Source organism: Gymnogyps californianus, chromosome 2 (genome assembly GCF_018139145.2).
Source record: "Gymnogyps californianus isolate 813 chromosome 2, ASM1813914v2, whole genome shotgun sequence".
Lineage (NCBI taxonomy): Eukaryota > Metazoa > Chordata > Aves > Accipitriformes > Cathartidae > Gymnogyps > Gymnogyps californianus.
In genome coordinates, this window is record NC_059472.1 from 65,954,908 (window position 1) to 65,982,348 (window position 27,441).

Below are 27,441 nucleotides of genomic sequence, written 5' to 3' on the forward strand. Positions count from 1 at the left end.
TCTAGGTGTGAAGCTCCTGCTGAACCACTCACAAGCTTTCCAGTGCCTCTGCCTCGCTGTAGCAGTGCCGCAGGCCTGATTTGGAGGCAAAACCATACACGAACAAAATCTAAACAAGCCAGAGAATTGAACTTGCTCCCTAAGCCTTCAGGGAGGGATTGGCAGCTCCAGCCATCTGCCCCACCGTCCTGGCTCTGCCCTGCAGCCTGCCCAGGCTGCCCCACCACAGGCTGCAGACCTCCAAAATCAGATTACAGAGTCAGCAAATACAGCAGGAGTCTGCAGTTCATGTCCTTGCTTGGACAAGCGGAACAAATCGTGCAGATTATGTGCGAGGTTTTTCCCAACCTTTTAAATGTTTTTGGAATGGAAAGGCAATCAGAGCAAGCTATTGGTCTGCACCACCAGTAGGTCGATCTTGGAGACCAGGTCTCCCAACCTTGGTTTCTGCTTGGAAGTGGCATGGCTTATTTGATCTTTTTTTTTTAATCTTCTAGGATTGGGGGTTTTTGGGTAAACATAAAGGTCACCTTTGAAACCTAATGGTCATAAACCAAGGTGTATCATTCTCAGTGTAAAAATTTGTAATATACAAATAATTTTGCCTTGAGCGTGCATCTTGGGAAAGCCAGTTTGTGCAGTATCTTTTACTTCACTTTGGGAGTACTACTTTTACTACTCTTTGGGAATAAAGGTTGGGTTTTAGTAGATCCATTACCACTTGTGTTTCATAAGTAGAATATGAACCTCGAGAGAGAGAGATTGTCCAATTTGAAAAATCCACTGTAGCATAACCCCTTGGGCTAAAAGTTGTTGGAGCTATGTAGATATTGTATTTTGGGTATTTACTTGGCATATTCCATAGTTTAAATCAGTTAAAAATTAAAAAAAAAAAGAAGGCAGTCCTATTTTTATGCAGATAACAATGTGCCTGCCACACAAAGCTCAATGAAGTGGTGGTTAATACCTGACACGAAGTTGAGCAAGAAGCTTTCTTAACAAATTACTAGTCTGAACTCCACAGCACACTTTTCAAATATCAGCTATGATTATTGTTTCAGAAATAACTTATCCTACTAGGCACGGAGGAGGGTAATTTCAGAGTACTTTGCAAGCCTATTGAAGTCGGCAACTGATAAGCTTGCCTAACTCCTGGGAGGTGTCTCAAAGTGTCAAGGTGCCGTCAGAAGGCAATTTAAATAGCATGAGGGCAAGTTATAATGCCAAGGGGAAATAAAACTGTGTGTGTTCAGTGGTGTGCTGTGCCCCCGATGCCCGCACCTGGGGGGGCCAGCAGTGAGCACCAGCTGGGGCAGTGCTGCGAGTGCCCAGCCACGCAGCCCGCAGGGCTTGCTGGCCACCACCGCAGGGATGGAGTATCCTGCAGCCGTGCCCTGGGACCTGCTCAGGGGCAATGGCAGGCCCCAGGAGGGGGACCGCCACCTCAGGCACATCCCTGTGGCATCACTGCTGGGTGTTTCATCCTCTAACTGGGAGCTGCCAGCCCTCGGCGTTGTACCCCAAGGATGTGCCCCAGGAGATGCACCCAGCCTGCCCTACAAAGATGCATGCGGGTGCCCCTATCCTCTCATTCCCACTCCCAGATTCCCAAACCTTCCACCGTCTGGCACATCCTAGTCCTGTATTACCCTAGATAGTGGAGAGACGAAAGAATTTCACTTGTTCTAAGTAGAGCTCCCTCTTGGTTATTTTGACTTGACATTTATAAGTCAAAGCCAATTAACTCTTTCTCCTCTGATTTCAGTGTAGGATCCTGTGCACTGATAGTCCTATTAAAGATTTCTCTATAGGCCCATAATGACTTTGTGCAGGTAAGTGCTCATGAGCTCTGAGTCTGCTCTGAAGTAAGGTGAAGGCAAATTAAATTATATCATAAATGATCACTCATACTATCTGCCTATCCATCCACCTACAGATATCTTTTTTCTGTTATTACTAGCAGCACATTAAGGCTTTTGGGAAATACCAGTCACATCTAAACACACGGGGAAAGGTGGTAACAAAGTGGGTGCAAAAGTAGACCTTAGCATAACGAGCCTAAGCCAAAGAGATCTCATTTTCTTTTTGCTTACCTCATCTGTGACATCCTAGTGTGTCTCTACATCTCTGTCACTGACTGTGGCAGCTGCTGCTGAGCAAAGGCTCTGCAGCAGTACTGCTTGAGAGCAGCTGGAAATTGCTATTGTCACTGAATGTGGGTATGGCCAAGGAAGTTTTGGGGTGTGAGGCATGTTCAGTTTCCAGTGTGGTGGTTTCAAACACCCATCTGAAGCGAGAACACGAGCTGCAGTTGCAACATGTGCAGCCCGGACATATTACTCTGCTCAGAGGTGACAAACCTTACAGAAAGATCTCCTTCTACCCCATGCAACTTTTTGCAGAACAGCACAATTGCTGCTCCAGTTCATGCTTTGCAGAATCACAGCCTAAAGGAGCACATCAGGCAGTGAATTATCTGAGGCCTGGACGTGCTACATCCAGGGCATCACGCAGAGCGTGCACATTCACTGTTCACTCTGCCTGGACAGGGCAACAGTGTCCTTTCCTAAGAGTGGGGTTTATATTTGCTTAGCCTCTGAACAGCCAGGCAGGCTGCACTGAGCTATGCACTGAGTAAATTTGAGAAAGTCACTCGTGGTCTTGTGTCACAGTATTGAGAAAGGGATTGTACAACCTAATGGGCCTGCAATAGTAGCTGAAAGGACAAGAAACTGGGTTAGAAGACCCAGGAAGACACAGCTGTATTCCTAAGTCCACCTGGACGTAGAGATGATAAAACCTTTGAAGGGCTTTTCTTCAGGGGCTGGGAAGAATTTAATATATTATCTTGTAAAAAATGCTACAAAGGTATGCCAACAGCTAGTCTGGGTTATCCTCCGCCCTCCCTCCCCTCCCAGAGAGGGCCACCTCCCACGGGACTGGGAGAGGAGCCAGGACCTGCTTCGTGCAGGTGCGGAGGGACTTCCAACTAATGAAGTTGGACTTCATTAATTGCTTGGGCGAGATTAACTAGGCGAGCTTCCCAGCCCAGCCACAAAGCTCATCTGACCAGAAGCCTTCCCCCAGGGTGGGGATATTGTACTTTGTGCAGCCCAGTCAGACCAGATACCCTAACGGTTCCTGCTAAGAAAAAGAAATTATGCCTGATGAACCTCAACATTGTATTTCACCTGTCACAGCGATGCCTGTCAAAACATATAACCTGACAAGTCCTGAAAACTCCTCACTATGTATAAACTGACTATGGGGTTGAGCAGATGCAAGGGGAATGTGAATTGCTCGAAATTCCATGCTATTAACCCAGAAACACTAACAGGCCTTGGTGCCAGGTCTTGAACCAGTTGACAGGCAATAATAAGCAATAATCTAGCTCCACTGACACCTTTCAAGGCTGATGATCTAGTGAACTACAGAGATGTAGTTCAAGGATAAGGACACCTTCCTGAAAAGCACAAGTTGAAAATGAGCAGCGTGGAAACCGCTGTAACACACACTCAAGCAAAACCAAACCCCGGTGATACAGTGGGAACAGTTGGCTAAAGAATCAGGCGTCACTGAAATATTTTGGGGTCTGCAAACACTGGGCTTCCAACTGAAAGCTTAGTTGCTACAAAGCTATGCATAGGACTTATTTCCAAAAATTCATCCATGGTTGTGTGTTTGTGAGCTTTTAGAAGCTTCATCCCCAGCTGTAAGGATGCAATGATCCTGGTGGTTATCTGTGAGTGAGGAGAGGTTCCTTCCAGGAGACTCTTCTAGTGCCCTCAGCAATTTTCATGCGCATGTTGTTTTCCCCATGGCAGAACACCATCACAGAAGAAAAAGTTCAGAGGATGAAGGAGCAATTCATGTCTGCCTACGATGTCACCACAGATGGACACTTGCAAATCCAAGAGGTATCTCTCCCCAACCCCAGCCCAGGATTTCTTTTACAGAAGGATGGAGAATTAGGACAGACTTTTTAGTAGGGCCTGTAGTGATAGGACAAGGAGTAACGGTTTTAAACTAAAGGAAGGTAGATTCAGACTAGATATAAGGAAGAAGTTTTTCACGATGAGGGTAGCGAAACTCTGGAACAGGTTGCCCAGAGAGGTGGTAGATGCATTCAGGGTCGGGTTGGATGGGGCTCTGAGCAACCTGATCTAGTTGAAGATGTCCCTGCTCATTGCAGGGGGGTTGGACTAGATGAACTTTAAAGGGATTTTAAAGGTCCTTTCCCACACAAACCATTCTATGATTCTATGATTAGGGCCTACAGCAGACTTGGGAGCTACAGAAGATAGAGCCTGGGTGGGGAGGAGGTGAGCCATGGAGTACTACACTAGCCACATCTCTTGGTCTGGGGTTTATTTCCAAGGCAACAACATGCCCAGCTTATATTTCCCATACTGGGTCAGCAGCCACCCAAGTTTTTTCTTTTCTTCACTTTCATAGTTTGGGTTTGTTTTGGGGTTTGTTTATGTGGTTTTTTTCCAGCTTGCAAATATGATCTTGCCGGATGATGAGAACTTTCTGCTGCTTTTCCGACGGGAAACTCCCTTGGACAACAGTGTGGAATTCATGCGGGTCTGTATCTCTGCATTGCCTCTTCCCCTTGCACACTAACAGCTTCTTCAATACATACACTTCCACCCTCTGTAGAACATAGCATGGGAAATACATGGGTATTGTGGAAGCAAAACATGTTCTGACCTGTTCAGGTAGAGAAGGTTGTACATTATTTACACCAGCAAAGCAGAGATGTGATAGCTAAGACTGGACCAAGGGCACCTGGAGAGTTCGCAAACGCTCTCAGCCACCTATCAGTCATGCCACCAGAGACAGAACCTTACGGTAGTACCTACCCACTGATAAATTCAGCCCTGTTGGGAGCTACAGCCAAAGCTGCAGCTCCTCACCTGCAGCACAGCACAGACCAAGAGGGCAGACCAGGCATGTTTTAAGCACCATTTTATCCTGAAGCATTAGCATTAGGCAGGGCATGGAGTGGAAATCCCCGTAAGTTGGGCCAACCGAGGAGCACAAGCCCATAAGGTTTCCTTAACCTTGCCCAATCTCCCTTCAGTCTCTGCCCCTAACTATCCCAGCAGAGAATTTCAATTTTTCCAAGACTGCTTGCAGTTACTTTTATTTCACATCCAAACTGGGGGCTTCTGCAGATCAATGGCCAGTTGTGTACAGACTTGACTTTTACTCAGGGCAATAAAAGAAGCTGCATGTACAAATTAGGTAAGAAATGCGGAGCGGTTTCTTAGTCTTTTCTTCCTTTTATAGACAGTGTGTCTGCATTAAATATGTGATAGCAGCATGTCACATGTACAGCATCCAAGTGAGAGTAAAAGCTATTGTGTTGAAAGTTTATTTTATTTCATCTACAATTAATTAAATATTGGATAATGCAACAGCTTGCTCATTATGGAAGTCCTGATTTGAACCTTTACGATCTATCACCCAAGCAGATGATTAACTGCAATATTTATGTGGCCGTATCAATCTATCCCCATTCAGATCTGGCGCAGTTACGATGCTGATAGCAGTGGATTTATTTCAGCTGGTGAGCTCAAAGTAAGTGATTCTAACAAGTCTCTTTGGGCTTGATCTACAGCTCACTGATGTCAATGAGAGCCTTTCCATCAGCTTTACCAATTTTCTGCCTTTTTGTGGGGTTGATGAATGGCATTTCTAAGTTGTTCACGGCAAGTTTAAGGACTGGGAACCCTCCAGCCTTCTGGCACGGCTGCAGGGACCCTGCCAGGAGGGAGGATGCTCTGCTGTTGCCCTTGTTGTTTTGCTTCCCCCTTGCCTTGTCCCATGACCCAACTTGTCTCAGTGACCCCCAAGCACCCAAGGAGCCCCCCGAGTGCTGCCTCACCTTGGCTTTGTGCATGTGCCTCTCCCAGCTAAACGGAGCCAAAGCTGTTGTGTTTTATTAATAGGATTTCTTCACAACCTCTTCCTGAGCCTGCAGATTTTCTGAACACTGATGTCTTTTTAAAGCTCAGGCTATTGAGGCAGAAGCCTGTTCAGAAACTGTAACTCAAACACTTTGAGCCAGCTGGGGACAGAAGTCCGTCCCTGGGCTGCAGACCCTGCGCTGACACCTCAGTGTGTGGCTCCAGCTTGTGCCCCATCAAAGACATAAGAGGATGCTTAAGTGTTTTGCTGAATGGCAAATATTTTGATTTGAGATCAGTTAGCAAATATTGCAGGACTTATATTATCTTTTGCTTATTTTGTGAGTTAATTATGACTCATTCCAGTATGGGGAAATTTGGTTATTTTCTAATTTATTTGAAAAAATATGTTTCAACTAAAAAAATGTGAACTTTGAAGACACCAGTACTAATCAGGAATGTGAAATGATATTCATGTAACCCTGCTGAATTTGGATTGAATTTCTTACTGTTATTTTTTGATTTTACTCTGAAGAGTAAAATTTGTCTCTTTCCTTACTACAGGATTTCCTGCGAGATCTCTTTTTGCAGCATAACAAGATGGTTGCTGAAGTAAAGCTGGAAGAATATACTGATACCATGGTAAGAAAAGACAGTGTTAATATTGTTTAGATTATTGTACTGCCTAAAAATCTCCTTCACTGTCAATGTCTATGTCGTGGTTTAACCCCAGCCAGCAACTAAGCGCCACGCAGCTGCTTCCCCCTCCCCCCTCCCAGTGGGATAGGGAGGAGGAAAAAAAAAGGTAAAACCCGTGGGTTGAGATAAGAGCAGTTTAATAACTAAAGTAAAATAAAATACACTACTACCTAAGAATAAGAATAATAACATAATAATAATAATTGTAATGAAAAGGAATATAACCAAAAAAAGAAATAACACCCAAGAAAAGACAAGTGATGCACAATGCAATTGCCCACCACCTGCTGACCGATGCCCGAGCAGCGATCCGCTCCCCCCAGTCAACTCCCCCCAGGTTATATACTGGGAGTGACGTTCTATGGTATAGAATATCCCTTTGGCTAATTCAGGTCAGCTGTCTTGGCCATGCTCCCTCCCAGCTCCTTGCACACCTGCTTGCTGGCAGAGCATGGGAAACTGAAAAGTCCTTAACTTTGGATAAGCGCTACTTAGCAACAACTAAAACATCAGCGTGCTATTAACATTATTCTCACACTAAATCCAAAACCCAGCACTGTACCAGCTACTAAGAAGAAAATTAACTCTATCCCAGCCGAAACCAGGACAGTCTATAGGGCCATAAATGCCCTCTTAAAAGCTGTGTCTTCTCCAAGAGATCCCTGTGGAAAGTTAGCACATGCTGCTGCTATTTCTTTGCACTGCACTGGACATCAACTGTGAACAGCATTTCAAATATTTTTGCTTTGAGTTGAACTGTTTCCTATGAGAAAACAGCTCGACTTTACGCCAAAGCAAACTGAGGTCTAAACCCCTTTAAAAAATAGGTGAGGTGCATCCTCCTTCAGGGTACATTCAGCCTCAGCCAGATCTCCAGCTCCTTCCCTCCCTCCCTCCTAACGAACTCTTTTGCTCCCAAGACACGCAGGTATCCGGCTCTTCTGCTCTGCAAAGCCCAGCAAGCCTTGCTGGCTCCCTGCTGCTTCCCTGAAAGGCTGGGAGGTGGAAAGCTTCAACTCTTCCCCTGCCTTATCACAATATAGCTTCTATACTGCAATCAACAACATAATATTTGGTATAAGTTTAGCATCACTCGCCTGGATTTCAGAGCAACTTATTATATCTAACTATCTAAAGACAAGAAAAGAAAAAAAAAAAGCTCATTTCTGATGTCATTCTCAAGGGTATCATTTGAGTTCCACTAGCAGACATCTACCATTGTAATTTTCAAAATTATTTTCAGATGGGACTGCCTTGATTCTTGGCACAAAATCTGTGTTTGTACCTAAAAACCAGCTTGGTATGCAAGCAAACAAGGACCTGCCCACATATTTTGCAATACCATGTTATGTATGCATGATGCATCTGTGCCTAGAAATGTGACCCTTTAGAGCAAAGTGAAAAACTGTACCATTACAGAAAAGTGTAGGGTTTTTTTTCATATCTATAGGACAGTGAAGGGAGAAGAATGCAAGCTACAGAAATTATTTTCCAACTGGCAGAGCTTGAAAACAATAAAACCCCAGAAGCTAGAGCTAGAACAAAAATCTTTCCAGTAGCGTCTGCAGGTAGCAAATAGCTTTTATGCTGCTCCATTAAGGTTTCCATCCCCAGTGGCTAATCTCTGATCAGGTGCTGGGGAATAGGTGATCTGAAGCTTGTAGACATCGGGCGGTTCATTTCCTCCAACTCCTTTCCCTTTCCCATAATTTCCCAAGAAAGGTCTGTGATTTCCACTGCCCCAACACAGCTAGATAGCAATGCAGCCCGGGGCTGACAGCCAGGAGGTCTGGTTTCTATTCCCATGGTTTTTTATAGATTGGCTTTGTGTCTTTGGAGAGGCAGTTCAGTCTCTATGTTACAGGATGAGATTTGATCTGGAAAAAGGGATGTTTTATATATCTGGGGAAATCTATGATCTGAAATGCAAATCTGGCTCTTGAGGACAAAAGTTCGCAAAGCTGCAATGCCAAAAGAATCAGGGATGTTAATGGTTATTAGAAAATGAGGATACGGCAGATGATTTTTTTTTTCCTTGCGATTCTTTGCTATAAGCTGAAGATCAAGGATGTTTACAAACACACCTGATCCCAAGAGCTAAGGCAGGGTGTGAAATTACAACACACATAATCTTACCCTGTGATATCCTGTAGTAAAATAGAGGATGTGAATTCTGTACGTCACAGCAAAGTATCCACATGGACAGCATCTCTGTAGTAGCAGATACGCTGCACGAAGTGATTGCGTGGGAACTTAATCTGAAGCAGGAGGGCAAAATTACAAGGAGGGAAGAAAGATTCAGTCTTACATTTGCAGTGCTGGATTAAAAAGGGAGAAGTGACTTGAGGAGGTAAGATCAAAGGTATGATGTCAAGACCCAGGGCAATGAGAGCTCTTCGCTTTCTCTCTCTGCTTTCCACGTGGAGCGGGGAGCTGCTGAAGCGCAGAGTCCCAATGGGACTCTGCCAACATCACCACTGTCTGGGAAAACAGGGGGACAGTGGCCCTTTTACATTTAATTCCTGAGGCTTTCACAGACTTTATGTTGTATCTTTAGCAACCAGCAGTGCCAACTCCTTTACTGCAGAATGGAAATACTTATATTTCTCTCCCCTTTTACTTTGCTCCCACCCTTTTATCTGTTTAGAGCACAAGGTCTTCAGGACAAGGATCTGTTTCTGCTGCACACAGCTACAGGGTCTCTCAGGGTGGCCCATCTATCCAACTCGGGGCTTTCAAGTGCCACTGTAATAACATTCACTTGAAATAAGCTGTGTTCCAAGGAGCTGTAAACCCATCTGTCTCCACAGGAATTTACAGATGTCTGCCCTCTTTTCTGTACATCCACAGCCACAGCCTTAAGATGCACACATTTTAAGCAGCTACTGATATACTGAGGGGACCCTAGAGCTTTCTGGATATACGGATAAAGGGAAAAAGACAGAAACTATCATTTTAAAGAAGCTAGCCCAGGCATGAGAAAAAAAAAAGAAAAAAAGGCAATTTATGATTCTGTGCTGGGTATTTGCAGCTTTAGCTTGTGAGAGGTGTAAGCAGATATCATACCGACCAGGGCACGCTAAATACTTGCCACTTACTTATGCTGCTATGAATGATCTTACACCACATTAAAAAAAAGCTGGGAAGAGGGAGAAAGTATTTCTTTTGGAAGAGATAGGTTGTCTCCAGAAAGAAACATCACTTTATCAGGTTGCTTAGAAGCCATTTCTTAAGAGGCTATTCTGTTTCCTTGTGACCTTGACATCCTCTCTTCAGAGAATGCTGATACAGATCAGGGATTTGATGAACAAGTGATGAACCCCTGGAAAGAAAACAGGTAGTGAATGCGTTGGCATTGCACAAGCCCTGTGAGTCTGCTAAATCAAATCTTAAAGAGCACTAAAGCCACTGGGGAAAGTCACAAAAGAAGAACATTTGAATTCTCAAGACTCTTCATGGGGGAATTAAAGTAGCAACCCTGTGCTGAGGAAGCCCCTTTGCAGGTACAGTCCTTGTTAGTTTTCATGCCTACGTATATATATGTTTGTATTAATAGTCATTAAGTGTGTATTAATATTTATTTACATGCACCCACTTGCACAAGAAGATATATAGTCATGTGCACTTCTGATTCCTTGAAAACAGTCTGTAGGTTTGTCGCCTTCCCATGGGCATAGACTGAGAGCTGTTGGCAGGGAGCAGATGCTCGGAGGCCAAAGCAAAGCCTGAAGTAACACAAGCTGGAGAAATGAAAATTTGCCCCCTTGCTGCTTCGTGATGAGAAGGAGGCTGTGGAGGATGACAGTAGTACTAACAACCTTTCCCAATCTCTCCCCACCTCCTCTCAGCCCCCAAAGTCAAGCTATTATTAGGCTTCTGGGTCCTGGTGAAGATTCAGCCCATGAATATGCGGCTCACACGTGCATTTGACAACATTTTGTCATGAGTGACAGCTTCCATACCTGTGCATGCTCACATCTGTGTACTTAAGCAGAATATTGTAAATGCTGGAACATGAACTAGATTTAAAACATAGTTTCTGACAAAATTAAGTATTCATCCTTTTTTCTTCTGTAAGAACAAAATTCTCACTCAGCTTTTGCATTTTGGCATATGTTATTACCTTGTTGATAGAAACACTGATAGTTCATAGCTTCCCAGATAGCAGCATGCTACTTCTAGTTTGTAATGCCAATGTCTACAAGCCACATGCAGGGCAAGCTCATTACTGAGGCAAACTTGAGCAAATTAAGTTATGTATACTGCTGAAACAGTCGCATGTGCAACACTTGACATTCACTTTTTGCATTGCCTTATGTTGATAATGTCAGACTGAGCATAAGAAAGTCCTTTAATTTGAGCTTTATTATATTTTAGCAAAATGTAAAGGATAACCCCCCCCAAGCCAGCATACCATCTTTGCCCACCACAAGCTAAAATTCTAGAGGGGCAATAATGTAAGTGCAGTGACTAAAAATTCTACAAGCATTGGTCATGAACTACAGCATTTGAAAGTTTGTAGATGGAGATGGCTGAGGATGAAATCTTAGCCCCAGAGAAGTCAATATAGAAATCCTCCCAGCTGTAATGATGCCAGGGGTTTGCTGTGCTTATCTGCAAAGGTTCTCCTGGGGACTGAATGATGTACCCTGAGCACACGAGCCTGCAGCTGACTAGCTGAGGGCTCTTCGTCTTCTCAGTGCAAAGGGGAACAGGTTGACTTCTCCCTGAAGATGGTCTGTGTCCATGAGTATGCATTGTGGACTACCTTTATTGTACATTGGGGGGATTTCTGGTGCTTTTGCGGCTACTGCCTGTCCCCTCTGCGAGAACAACACTAGAGGCTCAGCATGGTCACTTCCTTGGTTGTGAAAGCCTGTCTGTCTGTCTGTCTGTCTGTGCTCAGTGCCAATGCCAGTGTACTTGTGTCGGGAAATGAAAGTCAGAGCACAGAAAATCCAGGTGATTTAGCCCCTTAACACCTTGCTGGCCAAGCTAGCTTATCTGTGTTAATGAAGTCCTAGTGACCACCAAAGAAATGGTGTAATAATGGAAAGACAAATATTTATTGTATCGACAAAAGCCAGAGTTCATTACGTTTGTTAACACACTGAGCAAACTTCCCAAAGCTCTAGAAATACGATAGGAGTGGAGTATAGCCTAAAAGACTCATTGCCTAAAGGAGCAGTCTTTGTACATCCCTTCTCCTGGTAGTGGTCCATGCTGGCCTCCCTCCCAGGCAGCTCCGTTAGGATGCCGTGACCGCCAAGAGCCTGCATCTCCAGTGACGCACTGGCACTGCAACCGTCACATCTCCTAACCCCAGCCACCACTATGGGAGCCCCACCATCCCCAGAGAGCTTTCTCCTGGCTTTGGGAGGGTGCAATTCCTCTTGTTGCTTTGCTGTGTGTGGTAAAGAGAGGACCCACACAGCTGATGAACACAATGGAGGGAAATCTGCCTCCTGTGTCCCTTCTAGACTTAATCCAAGCGGTGCTGTCACCTCCAGTTTTGTGCCACATTTGCTGTGGCATAAGCCAGGGGAAGCAGAAAATCCCATTTGAGCTCAAACTTCATTTCTGAAGATCAAAACCAACAGAACTCAGGAGCCTGCAGGCTTTTGAAAACCCCAGCAGATAATGCCTTGGTCTTTTAGGAATCAAAACACTCTTAGAAATCCTGCACTAAATGACTCTTCTAGATTACACAGGCAATCCTGTCAGGCAGAGCACTGAGCTTTTGTCCTGAGGGTAACTTGCTGGCCACAGGGCCCTCCCGTCGCTCTGCAAAAGCCTTTGTGCCCCTGTTCTTCCCTAAGGAAAGAAGCCATAGGCAGTCCCGCAGCTCAGGCACGTGCCTGTCTTTATACACTTTGTACTCACTGGCCAATTTTAGTTACAGCTGTCGGGTATAGATGCCCCCAATGTATTTGTGAGAGTATGAAGGCCAGGCAAGAGCCGACTCTTTCTGTGTCCCACCTGAGGGATAAAACACTTTATTACACACAGAGAACCAGAGAAGGTTTAAAAGCAGGCTTTAGTGAGTCCACTGATCACAGAACTATTTATTTTGGTTGTTTACTTCTTTCTTATCTCTGTCACGGAAAATAATTCAGATTTATAATCTTATACTGCTCTTCAAAGCATGCACGTTTGTCATATCGTTGTGTTTCAGTGACCTTCTTTACAACACGGGACTGGGAAAGCAGAGATATTTCCTTTGCTGAATTCAAAGCCAACGACAGTTTTGATTTCGCACTTAAAAAAATGAGATGTAACAACTCTTACTTTGCAAGCCCAGCTCTTACTTATGCTCTGTCTGCCTCAGAGTGCATGGACTACATTCAAAAACACAGAACTAAGACTTCCCTGGTGCACTGCCATTAAAATGTCAGTGAATTAATTTGTGCAAACACTTGAAAACACGGGGTAGCTTGACAGTAAAATAAATGCATCATTTTATAAAGCATACTGCTAGATGCAACAAAGCTTTTAGTAAAATGGAGTGCTATTTAAACATGCCAGACCTTATCCTTAACCACATTGAGATGTTTCATATCAGCCTGGCAGCATAAATATACCTTTCAAGAGTGTAAACTGAAAATCCATCAAGTTTAACATATCAAGATGGTGTGTAAAGGCAAAAGTTTAAATTACAAACAATCTCATAATGATTTCAAATAGCTGCTTCTCCCATGACGTACGCTTTGTCACATGGGGTGTGTACCCTCTGTCATTCTTTGTGTACTTATCTACACAATTAGCAGATCAGATCAAACACTTGCATGCTTGAAATTTGAAAGTTTAATTAATAAACATTTCCCCAGGCTTTTCCCATGTAATGCAGCCCAAGATTGCCAGGTAGTAGGTATGCATGAGCTCCAGTTGTCCAGATAATAGGATTAGGTCTATCTTTTTAGCTGTGGACCTGAACTAATTCAGTGAACACTAGTCCATCTTCCCTACATGTTTTCCATATTTCATGTGGAAGTCACTGGACAAGAATTAGCTCGGCCTAGCTCTTCCAGCCAGACTTTTATTTTCTCTCTGTTGACAGGTATGGACAATCAAAATATTGCATATGTTTGAAAATTTTATTCAGGATACTTGTTGCAAAAAAAGGCCAAACAATTTGAAAACACAAAGATTCTCTCTTGGTATTGCAAAAGCAGAGCTGAGTGAAGGAGGTCAGAGAGGGGAGCTGGTTAGCTCTAAGTAGACATGGTCAGCCACTGAAAGTTTAATGTTAAGCTCGAAGATAGGGTGCAAATGAAGCAAAATGACTGGGGATGTTGCTTTTCATTAAGCATTCCACGAAGGAAAGTATTATCTCTGCAGTTAAATGTGTTTTAATGGGGTGTGCGCTACTGTTGGAATATTGTAAAGGGTTCAGAAATGGATAGAGTTGAAAACCACCGGCTCAGAAAATTGATAATGAAGCAGAAAGACTTTCACATCTAAACCATCACCTCTAATCTAGCCTGTTTCATTAAGGGTGCACAAAGCTCTTCAGCCTCCTGGCTATTTGCGACTTCTGAAACCATGAAAACATGCTGCACCCACGAAGTAGAGCAGATGCAGGGCAGGCGGGACACTCAAAGTCCCAAGACAAGAACAGCTACACTAGGGTGCTTATTTATTTATTTATTCTGTGGAAAAGGAGATGAGACTTGAGATCTTTCACTGAAAAAGAGACTCGTGGCTTGTCTCAGACAAGCCTACGTGAAATGAAAAATGGGCCCTAAGTCTGCCTCTTGGATTGGGAACCACTAGGTCTGTCCTGGTCCCAGAAGCTGCCACCACGGTCAGCATTTATAGGTGTTTACCAGTGAGCTTGTACGGAGGTCAGGACCTCGTGGTCACGGAGATGAACTTCTCCCAAAAGCTCTGTGTGTTTGCTTTCCTGAAGCATCACAGAGGGAAAAAGATATCTGAATCTGAAGTCTAGGCTGAAACACTGGCTTTTAGTCTCAAGAGAGTAATTCTGAGTCACACAGAGAATGGGAGAAAATAAAAAACACTTTCAGGAACTCAGAAATGTGCAGGAGAATCCAGGTGAAGTTCCAACAGTGCTAAAGGCAGTAAGTTTTAGTGTGTTTCAGTAAGGACATTGTATCTTTGCATGAAGAAAAGACTAGCGCTTTCAGCCGGAGCCGCCCTGCCCCAGGCAGCAGAGTCCCTGAGAGCTTCGCCCCATGCTTCCCACCAAACGCTGTCCTCTCCCACCATGCCAGGTGCGCCGCTTTATGGTGACTTCCTACAGACCGTATGGGTAATTAAAGCTCCTCGATGGCCTAAACGGAGGGATTTAGAGCGACATTTTCAAAAACGCTTAAGTTACTGTAGAGCCTAGGGACTACGGTATTCCCACCACCCACATGTTGGTACTTTCTCTGGCTAGCTAAACAGGGGTTGTCTCCATAAGCTTCTTTTACAGAGTATTTTTCAGAGTAATAGCGTAAGCTGGATGTTGCAAAGCCACCTGCGGTGGAGAGTCTGCAAAAGTGAACTAGTAGGGGTATCTCCCTCTCTCCTCACACACAAACAAAACCAGGTTAGGCACTGAGGTCCCATTTGGAGAGAGGCTTTTAAAATCTTACCTGGGATGATTTATTTCTAGAAGGAACATTAACCATTTTCTATTGCCTGCAGAATAACTCCTTTATCAGCCAAGGACTGAAAGCTCAGGTTTGTCTCTCTGATGGCAGCGGGAGGCTGTTGTTGCAAGAACATTTCTCCCATCAGTGGCACCAGCGAAGGCAGCTCCTGCTCCCATCCCTTCCTCCAGCCTTGCTCCGTTGTGGCCCCAGCAGAGACCAGGGAAAAGTCCCATATTGCAGTGGGATAACTGACGGGGCAGAAGGCAGGATGGAAGAAGTTAGATAAGCTGGAAAGGGACAACTTGAACTGATGCAGCCTGAGAGAAGTCCTCAGGATGGCTCAGCAGCTTTATTCATCTCTCCAGCTCTAGAGCGAAGGAAGATTCAGAAGTCTTTCTTCTGTCATTTAGTGGCTCTGCACAGAGTGCATGCTCGGCAGAGGCCAGTGAGACGGGAAAGAGGCTTTCCTTGTGCCACTGAACACCCGCATGGCTCTCAGGATGTCATTTTTCCAAAGATCTCAATATGGGCCTTCAGTTGTTCATAGGACTTCTATACTGTCTTTCAGTGGGAGGAAAAGTGAGCCCATACCGAGTGCTCTTCAAAAATCCCATCCAAACCTCAGTAGTGTAAAATACTCAGAATAATTAATGGAATAAAATCCTGTTGTAGAATCTTAATCTAAACCCAGTACAATAAAGGGTTACCATAGACTCGCTGTCCTCAGCATAGCTGCCTGCCCTTGAGCAAGGGGCAGGGAGGAGGCAGCACTGACAAAATAGGCAAGGTCTCCCTGAGAAATGGCAGCTCTCCAGATACTACATCTCCTCATGCAAGTGTCAGGCTCTGCCCTGGTTTCACTGCTGGGAAGTGCTTGGGACCTGCTGCTGGCTCCCACACATTCAGGCTGTGTCATAGTGGATGGTCCTCTCCCTCTAAGCCTCCTGAGATGGGGACTGGTGTGGGCCTTCTCCAGCAGGTGTGCAATTACACCAAAGATTTGTAGTGACCTGGTTACTTATAACCACTAAATAAGCAAATGAGATTTATCAAGGTAAGATTAATGCATATTCCATTGCTGAGTATCTGACAAAGAATGGCAACCTGTCGTAGTAATATATTAATCTTTCCCCCCCTTACAATGTGGAATACATTTTTTCTAGAACTTTGAGCCATAAGTTATTCAGGTTTGCAGCCCATTAAACATCTCCCCCTCTTTCCCCGTAACAGACTCTTTTTTGTGCCTTTCAGAGAAACACGGTACGAAATACAATAAATAAGTAAATAATTTCTAGTGGTGACTCATCTAAAAGATCATATTAAGGAAAAGGTAATATTAAGGAAAGGATAAGTTTTGTATTCACACAGATTAACCTCTTGATGTTGGCAGTCTGAAACTTCTTCCCAGTCTTAGCGCTTTCCGATGGCAGGCTTTGAGGCAAGCAAAGCCCACCAGCTTTAGCGGCGTAAAACCCTGACCTGAGTGTCTATCTGAAGGTGACATTTGCACCTCAGCCGCTCGGTAGCCACAGCAACAGTCAAAGATAAGGATGGAGTTGGGCTGGAAGCGTTTGGAAGTTCCCCCCTTTTTCAGCATTTTTTTCAGGGGCCATGGCAAGGCCAGTATTTAGTTTCTTAAGGTGTTTGCTGGAGACCTGTCTTTATCCCCATGTAAGGCGGGAAGGGAGCGGTGCTGGTATTTGACTGCTTGGGCTTTCACTGTCAGAAAGCAGGAGGGTTTTGCTGTGTTCTTGTGCCACTCTTGCACTTGGTGCTAGCAGAGGTTGCCGTACTGGCTGGGGCTTGGGCAAAGCACCCCGAGCAAGCAGAGGTGAGGGCACAGGGCAGAGCAAAATGTATATTGGCTTTTTTGTACGTGTGCTCTCCTCATGGCCTGTCTATTTTATCTGTGTCTTCTTGATTTTTAGATGAAAATCTTTGACAAAAACAAAGATGGACGGCTGGACCTGAATGACCTGGCAAGGTAGGCTTTAATAATATTGATGGGGTTTTTCAGATCCAGGCAAGGTGATGATCTCCCTGTGGGGATGTGCATTTGAATCCTACCTCCTTTCAAATTAAATCAGGTACTCTGATGTACGTATCCCAGGTCTCTAACACATGGTCCTCATCGCAATAGTCTGAGAACCTAGAGTGACACTGGGCAATGCCAGGACCTGTTTGTGCATTCACCAACACGATCTGGCATGATCCATGCTACCTCTGCGATGCTTCTGAGGAGGTGATGAAGCAGCCAGTGGCACCGTTTCTCCAAAAGAAGGATGGCAGGGTCACAGATGTGCATTTATTTCACATCATCATGTGCAGCAGGGACTGCAAAGAATTTTTGCTGCTTGTTTGAGGAATGAAAGTGTCACTGCGAAGGAGTTTGCCAATGGCAGTAAGAAAGGATTTGGAGAGACAAGATGAAGATGCTTGTGAATGAAGCTGGGGACTCAGTCATGGGCCTCTGTCTCTTTTCTGTCCTTGATACTGTCAGAGGCTTTTGTATGATTTTCACTGCATACAGATATAGAGTATGCCTCTGTAAATGTACATGCGCTGACTGGATGGGACTTTAAATGTGCAGGTACAGTCTTAAAACACTGGTTTGGGGGATGAGAGGAGAGAGGTGCTGGTTTGCCACTGTTACTTTCTGCTTGGGATCACAACGAATGCCAGCACAAATAACTGCAGTGCATGTGGCAGTTCCCTTTGACCACTGAATGTATGAAGAGAGAGAGAAATAGAGGCAGAACGGAGAATAAAGGGGTTTGCCCTTGTGTTTTCCTTTTAAATACGGTTCCCTACTGCCTCATTACCCAGGGCAATTGAGGCTCCCCTCTGCTCTGAACACATTTCTCACACCCCAAACCCTTCAGTGTGTGGACACAGCTCAGCATGCCCTGTGTCACAGGCTCTAAAACCCTCAGGGTTAGCAGAGCACCTGGAGAGAGAAAAGCTTTTATCAGTGCTATGAGGGGCTTTGGGAGGGAGGAGGGGAAAGCAGAGGAATTTGGCCAGTCTCGGTGCTTAGGCCAGTATTACTTTGTCCTTTACTTTTACAACCACCAATTCTCCCTCCAACAGAGAGCGATAAATTACTCTTTCCTTTAATGCAGCACAGCAATCCAGTTATGAGGAATGATTGTCTGGTAGCTCTCACTTCGGAGGCTGACCACCTCCATTGCGCTGGACCACCAGAAACGCTCTGGGAGAAGCAATGGTGCTAAGAAACAGATTTGCAGTGAGCCAAAGGGTGCTGCCATTCCCGTCAGACAGGGAGGGAGGCATGTGTTCCCGTAACAGCCCTCTGTAAATAACCCCGCAGGTGATTTTCTTTTTTAAAGGCCTATAATCTAAAATCCCTTTGCTTTACGAACCAGAAGAGTTCAGAATAGTTTGTGTGCAGACGATAAAGTTGAAAGATCGTAATTTAAATCTCTCCACTCAGGATTCTGGCGCTCCAGGAAAATTTCCTTCTTCAATTTAAAATGGATGTAAGTAGCGCTATTTTTTGATGCATCGATCCCGTCTCTCTCAGCTAAGATAACCTGGGCCCAAACTTGAATCTTTTTCTTTTTTCTTTTTCATTTGCTTGTCCTCTCCGCATGCAGGCTTGCAGCACAGAAGAAAGGAGGAGAGATTTTGAGAAGATCTTTGCACACTACGACGTTGTGAGTCCCAGAGGCCGTTCCCTTGCGGTCTTTAAATGACACAGATGTAGCATACGCTGCTCAGACTTCTTCCTCCCGCTGGGTGCTGTGGGGGTCACGCAGGAGCTGCAGCTGTGCCGAGCCCATGGGCCAGAGGGGCCCAGGCGCCAGGCTGGGGGGTAAGGTGGGGACAGAGGGGAGCGATGGTCAGAGACCTCGTGGCAAAGGACCTGATTTGACTTTCGCCATTGCCATGGCCAGCGCTGCTGCATTAGCAGTATCTCCCTGCAGGAGACACAAGGGCTGTAGAGGGGGTAGTGGGTTTAGCTCTAGCAGTCTTGGGCAGTTTGGGACCTGCATCACCACCTTGAAAAATAAAACCCCTTTCAGTACTGAACCAAGGGTTATTTAGGGAGTCTGGCCCAGGACAGACATGACCACTTAACTGCCTGTTAGAAATCAGCAATTCAGTGCCACTTCTGACAGTCACACAACTCCTTCAGGGTGGTGACCAGCGAGCGTCACAAAATGGTGGGAGTTGCTGCTCCCGTTTGAGGGGAAGAGATGATTCGGGAAAAAGGAAAGGATCTTAGTGCTATAGAGCTCGGTGACCAGGTGGACCTACTGACCAGTAAACATAGTCATGTTTTTGACTTACTGGAGCGTTTTGATGTTTATTCCATCTTTCAGAGTAAAACGGGAGCACTTGAAGGCCCAGAAGTGGATGGGTTTGTCAAAGACATGATGGAACTGGTCAAGGTATCTTCATGGCTCTTTCTATTTACTAATACCTTATATTTCTGAGAGGAAGGTGCTTGTTTTGGTCAAGTCATGTAAATAGAGAGGCTAGTGAGAACATAAGAGTCAAATTTCACTTGGATCAGCAGCAGAAATGAATGTCATGGTCTCAGCATAAACATTATAGAGCATTTCACCATATCACAGAAGTTCTGCCTGACAAATTAATACACCTTCACTCAGCAACTGTATTTAAGAAAGGTCCATTCTAGCTCATACTATGAATTAGGCAGATGTTACAGCATCACAAATTGTGTCAACATGGATCACTCATCAGAAGTTCTTTCTTCTGTTTTCTCTGAGGATATGGTCCTCACCAGTATGACCTCATGGTTCATTAGCTCATCACAGGCCTACACTTGAAAATGACTTGAGCTCTACCTCTATCAAGAACACCATGCTCAGTGTGTCACCAGTTTCTTTCAGACAGCAGAACCAGTCTGCATTGGATTGCCTTGAATTTCCAGCTGCAGTCCAAGATAGAGCTTTTGATGCAAAGATAATCTGGTCTTTGGCTCCCTCTGAGCCTGAGCTGGTGCACTTCCACACGATGTGACCTGACACAGGGACGCCTGCGTTCCCATGTCCATTTAGCAGAGAGCAGAGACTGCAGCTGCGTGCTGATGGCTGTGTGTGTATGTACATTATAGCCATGTGGTGTGTAGGGAAGCATGTGAGGACAGGCAGGAGGCTGGATTTGTGCTCTATGCATGTGTGTTCAAAGGACCAAAGGTTGTACTTCCCTGCATCAGCATCGTCCTTGGGCACTGCAAGCTGTGCATGTGAATTTGATCTCCTCCTGAGAAACTGGGAAGCAGAGGAAGTGGTACAGCATTAGGAGCATACAGAGACAATACAGCCTGTAAAGTATGTCTTTAGCATTCATTTGATCCACTAAAGGTATTTTTAAGTTGCTGACTAGCCTGTAAAATAGTAGGCTGCTGACAGAAGTGCCACATCACTCCTCGTATAGCAGGTTGGAGAGAGGAAACCAGATGAAAGCACAGGTGCAGTAGTGCAGCGATCTGTATTGCACAGCTTTCTGCAGACTTTTGTTTGATACGATCAGATACTGATGGCCTTGACTAAGCACAAAAATCATGTTGCATTTCCTTACAGTTACTCACAGTCCCATACCTCTTCTGTTTTTGCAGGGCATCCTTTCCCCATTCTCTGTTCACTTCCCCACCTTGTATGAGCTGACGTAGGGTCAGGCCGTTTGGTCGCTCCTCCTTGGGTGGATTTCCCAGCAGCTGCACAGCCTGCTGCTTTACAGGGCTGGTGGAATCCAAAGCTATTTTCTCTCTCAGCAATGTTTTTCTCTTTTGCCTGCAGCCCAGCATTAGTGGGGTGGACCTGGACAAGTTCCGCCAGATCCTGCTCAACCACTGCGACGTGAACAAGGACGGGAAAATTCAGAAATCTGAACTGGCTTTGTGTCTCGGGCTTAAAATGAACCCGTAGCCGGGAGAGCGCTCGTGGCTGTGTTTCCCTTGTGAGATTTGCCTGCTGCTCCTCGTAGAAGTGTGTCCGTGCTGCTGTGCGAGCGGTGGGGAGCCGGGGCACTGCGCTGCTGGGCTGGGGGCGGCTGCACGAAGACGTGGCGGAGTGGGATTTGCATGGAGGGCCTCCCAGCTCCACCACTCCCTTTCTGGTGTTCGCTCGCTGCCACCGCTTGTGGGTCCCCTTAGCAATGTCTCTGCCCAAGAGCACACTAGCTGCTTAGAAAAGGGGTTGCTTTTCTTCTCCTGCCCCCGCGAAATGCTGCCCTGCCCATCCCCTAGCATAGGGACAAGCATCTCCTTAAAAATGCCATGTCAGTGCTCTCAGAGTGCAGCTACTAGGTGTTTCTGATGGTCGCCTTATCTGTGAAGTCATTACCTTGGTGAGCGTCGCGCTTTGTTTGTGCATTTAAAATATTGGATGGATGACTGTATTTGTGCAGAAATAAAAAATGGCAGTTACAGAAATTCAGTAAGATTGGAGTTTATGTGTTATGTACGGAAAGCCATCATCTGCCCCAGACTGGCAGACCGCACATTGTAGCCATTTTATGATGTAAAACACATTAAATGGCAAGAGGTTTTGTGATGCCTATCAGCCTTTCTTCCAACCGAAACTGAAATAATGTACAAGGTTTCCATAAACTGAAAAACTGGAAGGACAGAAGCCTAATTAGAGCAAAGCTCTTAAGCACATGCTTATTTTTTTAAATCCATAAGAGTTAGTAAAAACTTTTAACCTTTACTGAACTTAAAGCTTCCCATCACTCCCAGGCCATGAATGTGATCCTGGAGCCTAATGGCAGCATCATCATTTGTGCCACATATTTCCCTATTCCAAAGGCTTTGACTGGATATTCAGAAAGTGATACACCTACACTATCATGCCCAAATAATCCTTTCTTCACTTCTGAAGAGAAAACTGCGGAGGAAGGGTTGTTGGCAAAACTCCTGCACATTTCAGCATTTATGTCTCCTACAGATGAGAGACCCAGATTTGACACTACAAGTGTCTTTCTGATTATGTTCTTTGCACAAGGCAGTACAATGAAAGACTCCCTTTATACTCAGTTATATAAAAATTAACCAGAAATTACCTTCAGTCAACACAGAGATGGAGATGTGAGTCAATAAAGCGCTTAAGAACATACACAACTTTGGGGATGTGCTTATTTTCTATTTATGTTGATGATAGGATCACAGACAGAACAAGTGCTAAGTGCATCATCAACCATCTTTTCATCGTACCTCCAATAGGATGTGACTTATAAGCCAAAATAATTATGCCTTTATGTATGTTCTTCTGTTTCTCTCTCCTCTTTCAGTCCTTATATCATTCTCATTGTTATTATTATTTTCTTAAACTACAGTTTCTATTACTTGGGACATGGGAGCAATTTCTGTACCATCCCCTACAATATATTTCCACTCGTAGATGTATGATCTTTATGCTATTTGTATTTTTCAATTATAACAGGTCCATTCTGTTTTATCCCTGTTTAATCCTATTGATATCAGTAGAACTTTTTCTCATTTATTAAAGTATAAATTCAAGAATATCCTGCCTTGCCTCACCAAAAATACAGCAACTTTTAAACTAAAATGAAAATAATCTTTAAAAGATTGTATACAACCACAGCTCTCATTTCAAGAACTATATAACACTTCACCTTTATTGAAACCTTATGCTTTTTACATCCTCCACAGACAATAGTTTTTATTCAACAGACAGTGAGCAGTAATGAATTTGATATGTCGCTGCCACAATGTATTTTGCTTCTTTTGTACAAATCTGGGATTTTTTTTAATAATGAGTTTGCTGAAGCCTTCCTCTCTGCAAGTTCACACAAATAGTTTTATTAGCTTTAAAAAAGTGAGTGCATAGCCTTCAGTAAGTGACTCTACAAGAGCATTTTACAAAACGTTAGCAAAAAGTAATTGGGGATCATAGATTAAAAGTTTATATACAGAACTCAGAAGAGGGGGTTTTTATGATTTTTAAAAATTTATGTAGTTTTGCATTCACATGAGGATATTTTTTGTGTCCAGAGCAGGAAAACGGGCATGCACACTGCCTTGCTTGCAGGGACCATAAGGGAGAGCCATATCCCAGTGGGACTCCAGCCCAAGTGAGCTGCAGGTCCCCTACAAGCAACACAAAATGTCAGGAGATGCTGTGGGATTTGAGCCCATGTTACAAAGGTCAGCAAGGCAATTATTAACGAGCCATGGTCTTATAACCCTCTAGCTTCTAAAAGTCAATGTTATCGCAGGAGGCAGGCATTTTGAGACTTCCCGTGGAGAAGATGTGTTCCTTGCTTGCAGAGATTTTTTTTTTTTTTTTTAATTATTACTTTCGCTTCAAGAATGAATGATCTGTAAGGCCCTTTGGTCTCAAGCTCTGGTGATTTCATCCATTTAAGCTGCTATAGATACATAGATAGGCAATATATCTTGATAAAACATAGCGATTTGCCATTTCGCAAATTTGAAGGGTACTTTTATGTGCAGTGTGGATTATCTTAGGTACCAAAATATGAGATACTATTTCACATTTGAATGGTTACATGAAAATACCTGTTTTGCATTAATTATATGAAAACATTGTGCCTACAAACCCAAAAGCATTTACACACTATGATACCTTCTGTGCTGTAAATATATTGAAGATATGCAAAGAAGGCTTGGGGCTGTTCGATCAGTCCATCCTCTGCCAACAAAATTCTGTGAGTATCACAATATTTAGGAGCCTGCATCTTGGTAACTAGAATCTGAATGCCGAAAGTGAACAAAAAAGTTTGCCAAGACATTTTCCCTTGGTATTTTCATGTTTTTCTCTAGAAAACTGGGATTAAGGCATTCAGTTTCCTATTTCTTCACAGTATGCAAATTTACTGAAATCAATTTTAACTGACTTATATCATCAGATTTAACAGGTATATTTCCCAAAGACATTTAGCTACCACAAGTGTAGCGGTCAATATGCACAGTGCTCCCAAATGTGTCATTTTAAGGTTGTTTTTTTTCCTTTCCTTGTTTAATAGGCAAACTGCTGGATCTGGAAATCAATGTGTGAATTTCCTCAAAGCAAAGCTGTTCCTTTGCCTCCCTTTTCGCTGTGAGTTAATGAAGATCATGCCCTGCACTCCCATCATGCTCCCTCCTCAGCTTGGCCCTTCTCATTTTTGGCACTTGACATGTTTTTTTTCTGGATGACTTGTCATGACAGCTTTGTTCAGGAGATGCTGTCTCTGACAGCTTCAGTTGACTGTGTAGAATCGATACCCATGAAAAATGAACATTTATGGGGCTTTTAAACTCAAATCCATCCCTTGTTTAACATCATTGGAAATGATGTTACAGAGACACCATGTTTTCTCCCATCACTTTGAACCTCAACAAGCTGCTTGCTTATCCTGAGCCATCACCATGGAGATCTGCTACTGGAGACCCCCAATTTCCTGAGCCAGCCTCACAATGCCAACTTGCTCACATGCCATCTTGTCCCTTGGTCTGTGCAATTTTTTCCCCAGAATAATGAACCCAAATGCACATGCTCTCACCTCATTGCCCAGTCTGAACACACTCCAGCAGTCTCACATCACTGACACCCAAATTGGAACCAGATGAGATATTTAGAAATTGTAGCATTTGAGTTTTGTCAGTGCTTTATTTTCAGATTTTCAGTAAAATAATTCTCTCCCTTTCTTCTCACAATATTGCTTTAAATAATGTGGGTGAAGCTGCCTGCACATCTTACAAAAACTGCCTTTTATTCCTACTGAAAACTAAGAGTTGAGCATCAGACCCAAAGAAGGGCTCAGAGCGTAGGAAACCAGCCCAATATTTTGATTAATCTGCTTTTCTGTTTGTGTGGCAAGAGAATAGTGTCAGTATTAATGAAAACAATTGTGACTAATGCAGCCAACAAGACTATCAGAGAATCATCTGCCACATTATAATAGGAACCCATCACGAAAAACACCTTAATTACAGCTATTATCTCTTAAAATGGCTGGGTAACTCTTACATTAATCTGACTTGAAACAGAAAGTTGCCATTACGTAGTGAGATGTTAAATGGGGCTTTGCTGTGTAATTACATGGGGTAAAGTAACTATGAAAGTCATTTTTGTATGAGGGCTACACTGACTGCTAATGAGAAGCTCTCATTTTCTGGCACCTTAATTTTCAGTAATTCCACGGAGAATTACGTCTCATTTTAAGAACATTTGCACATGGGAAAAGGGGGAGAAAAGAGTGCCACTTACAACCGTTATTAGAGAAAATAAAGGAACCATTTGCCTGATGCCAAGAGACATCTACAGGGAGCTCCCACTGGGTCCCAGAGGTAAAACTATTTCCCTGCCCTCTCTCACTTAGCTGGGCAGCACCGATTTTCATGAGCTCATCCCACGGCAGCGCGTCCTGCTGCCCACCTGCCCTATGCTCAGCCTTTACGCCAGCTTCAGGCGTTGCCCTTCCTCTTGGGTTTGTTCCTTCATATTTGCTATTCTCCAAAAAAAAACTTTTCCCTGCCCTGCTGTTGTGCTGGAAACTTTGCACAGGTGATGGGAGAACTGGAGCGGATGTCTCTGCCCAGGAAAAATGGCTGGTGCAATGGCACGCACAGCGCGGACAAATGCTCAGGCTGCATCTCTGGCATCTTCTGGCATCTCTTTAGATGAGCTGTTTCAGGAAAAAATGAATTTGATTGGATTTGATGGAGTCACCACAGCCCACTAGAGCTGTTATTATTACGCAGCATGGCTGGAGAATGGGCATCTGCCCCAGGCTCGGAGAGACCTGGTTTGGGGACCCTGCTCTGCCCAGCATCATGGCTGTGAGGCTCAAATGATTTCGACGTGCTTGGTCTTACTGGGGGAAGTCTTCTGTTGTGGATGATAAAAGGACATAACTGCACATTGAAAATTAGCTGTCTTGGTTTGGAAGTGTACTTTCAAGGGGTATATTTACAACAATGGCCATCACGTTCCCAAATAAAGGAGAGCTAAAGGTGCCAGTGACGTGAGGGACTGCATGGGCTGTGCTTTAAGGAGAACCTGGTCGCCTCTTTGAGGTCCTTCTGCACCAGACCCCGGTAACAAAGCCCAGGAAAGGATCTCCAGGCATTATGGAGGAATACAGGGAATTTAAGCCCTAAATTAATTTTAAATGCAGCTGCAGCCCGTATCCCTGTACAGTAAGGTTTGTACCAACTCCCCATGGTTCTGCTTTGTAAAATAATCAATGCCAGAGTGTAAAGAGAGAAGTAGGTCATTGCTGATGGGGTCTGAAGAAATCACCCTTCCCGCCTTTCTCTGTGAGGTGGGAGAAGGGTTTTAACGCTGCTGCGCAGACAGAAGCTTCACAAGGCGGCCACGAGGCTGAGTCCTCTTCCCCAGCTGCTGCCAGCCGGCAGAGCCCCCTTGGCTCCGGTGGAGCTGGGCCAGCTCAGGGCAGCAGGAGATGTGGTCGTGGCTCTGCTACCAGATGTATTTTAAAGCTTTTAAAGCTGGGGGTTTCTAAATTAAGTAGTGCCAGTGCTAGAAAGTGGCAGCATCAAGGCTCGCTCAAGTTGACACCACGGTGGAATAGCTCTAGCTCTGATGGAAGCCGTTACCAGGCCCGTGTCTGCTTTATACGAATAAAGGGCTGCAACTCAGTTGTCAAGGGGTTTCTTGCGGTTGTTGGAGCTCAGGAGAACATGTTCTCATCTTTCGATTCCCTGCAAAGTCTTGTGTAAGACATCCCTCCCAGCGCCTCATAGAGATGAAGATGGAGAAGAGAGATGCACTCAGAAAACCCCTTTGGGTGGCTGTTTGAACAGATTGCTGTCATCTGTCACTTTGGCTAACATGTCTCTAACTGATGGTGCAGCCAAACACAGTTTTTATTTACCATTGTTAATCCTTAGGAAACGAGTTCATTTCTCTGGCGCATAAAAAATAGGAGCCAGCAGACTGCCAGGGTTTTCCGTGCCAGGAGGGGTAAGGACGTGCCTGGGGAAATCTTGTTTTTAGATGAGGATCCAGGTGGGAGCCAGGCGGCAGAAGCTGGAGGAACAGAGCATCTGTGGTTTAGGTGAGCCCTGCTTCAGCTGGCCGCCGGAGCGATGGCAGCCGGTTGCTGCGGCTTAGGGGAAGAGCAGCGACTTCTTCAGACACGCTAACCTGATCATTGGGAAACCCATGAACGCACATGAAGTTCAGACCAATCCATTTTTTCAGTTCTTCCTGCAAGTGGAGAGCACGCACGCGACGGCTCAGAGG

At 44.5% G+C, this 27,441-nt stretch overlaps 1 protein-coding gene across 1 annotated transcript in view; it reads left to right on the top strand.

The window, feature by feature from the left end:
• The window catches only part of SCGN (secretagogin, EF-hand calcium binding protein), a 31,474-nt gene extending 9,882 nt beyond the window's left edge, over positions 1-21,592 (top strand). The window contains exons 3-11 of the mRNA XM_050892397.1: positions 3,825-3,917; positions 4,498-4,587; positions 5,530-5,586; positions 6,480-6,557; positions 17,143-17,198; positions 18,669-18,714; positions 18,832-18,891; positions 19,561-19,629; positions 21,004-21,592. Coding sequence (XP_050748354.1) covers positions 3,825-3,917; positions 4,498-4,587; positions 5,530-5,586; positions 6,480-6,557; positions 17,143-17,198; positions 18,669-18,714; positions 18,832-18,891; positions 19,561-19,629; positions 21,004-21,132 — 678 coding nt within the window. The 3' untranslated portion in view covers positions 21,133-21,592. The remainder of the gene's footprint in view (positions 1-3,824; positions 3,918-4,497; positions 4,588-5,529; positions 5,587-6,479; positions 6,558-17,142; positions 17,199-18,668; positions 18,715-18,831; positions 18,892-19,560; positions 19,630-21,003) is intronic.
• Positions 21,593-27,441: the final 5,849 nt, after the last annotated feature.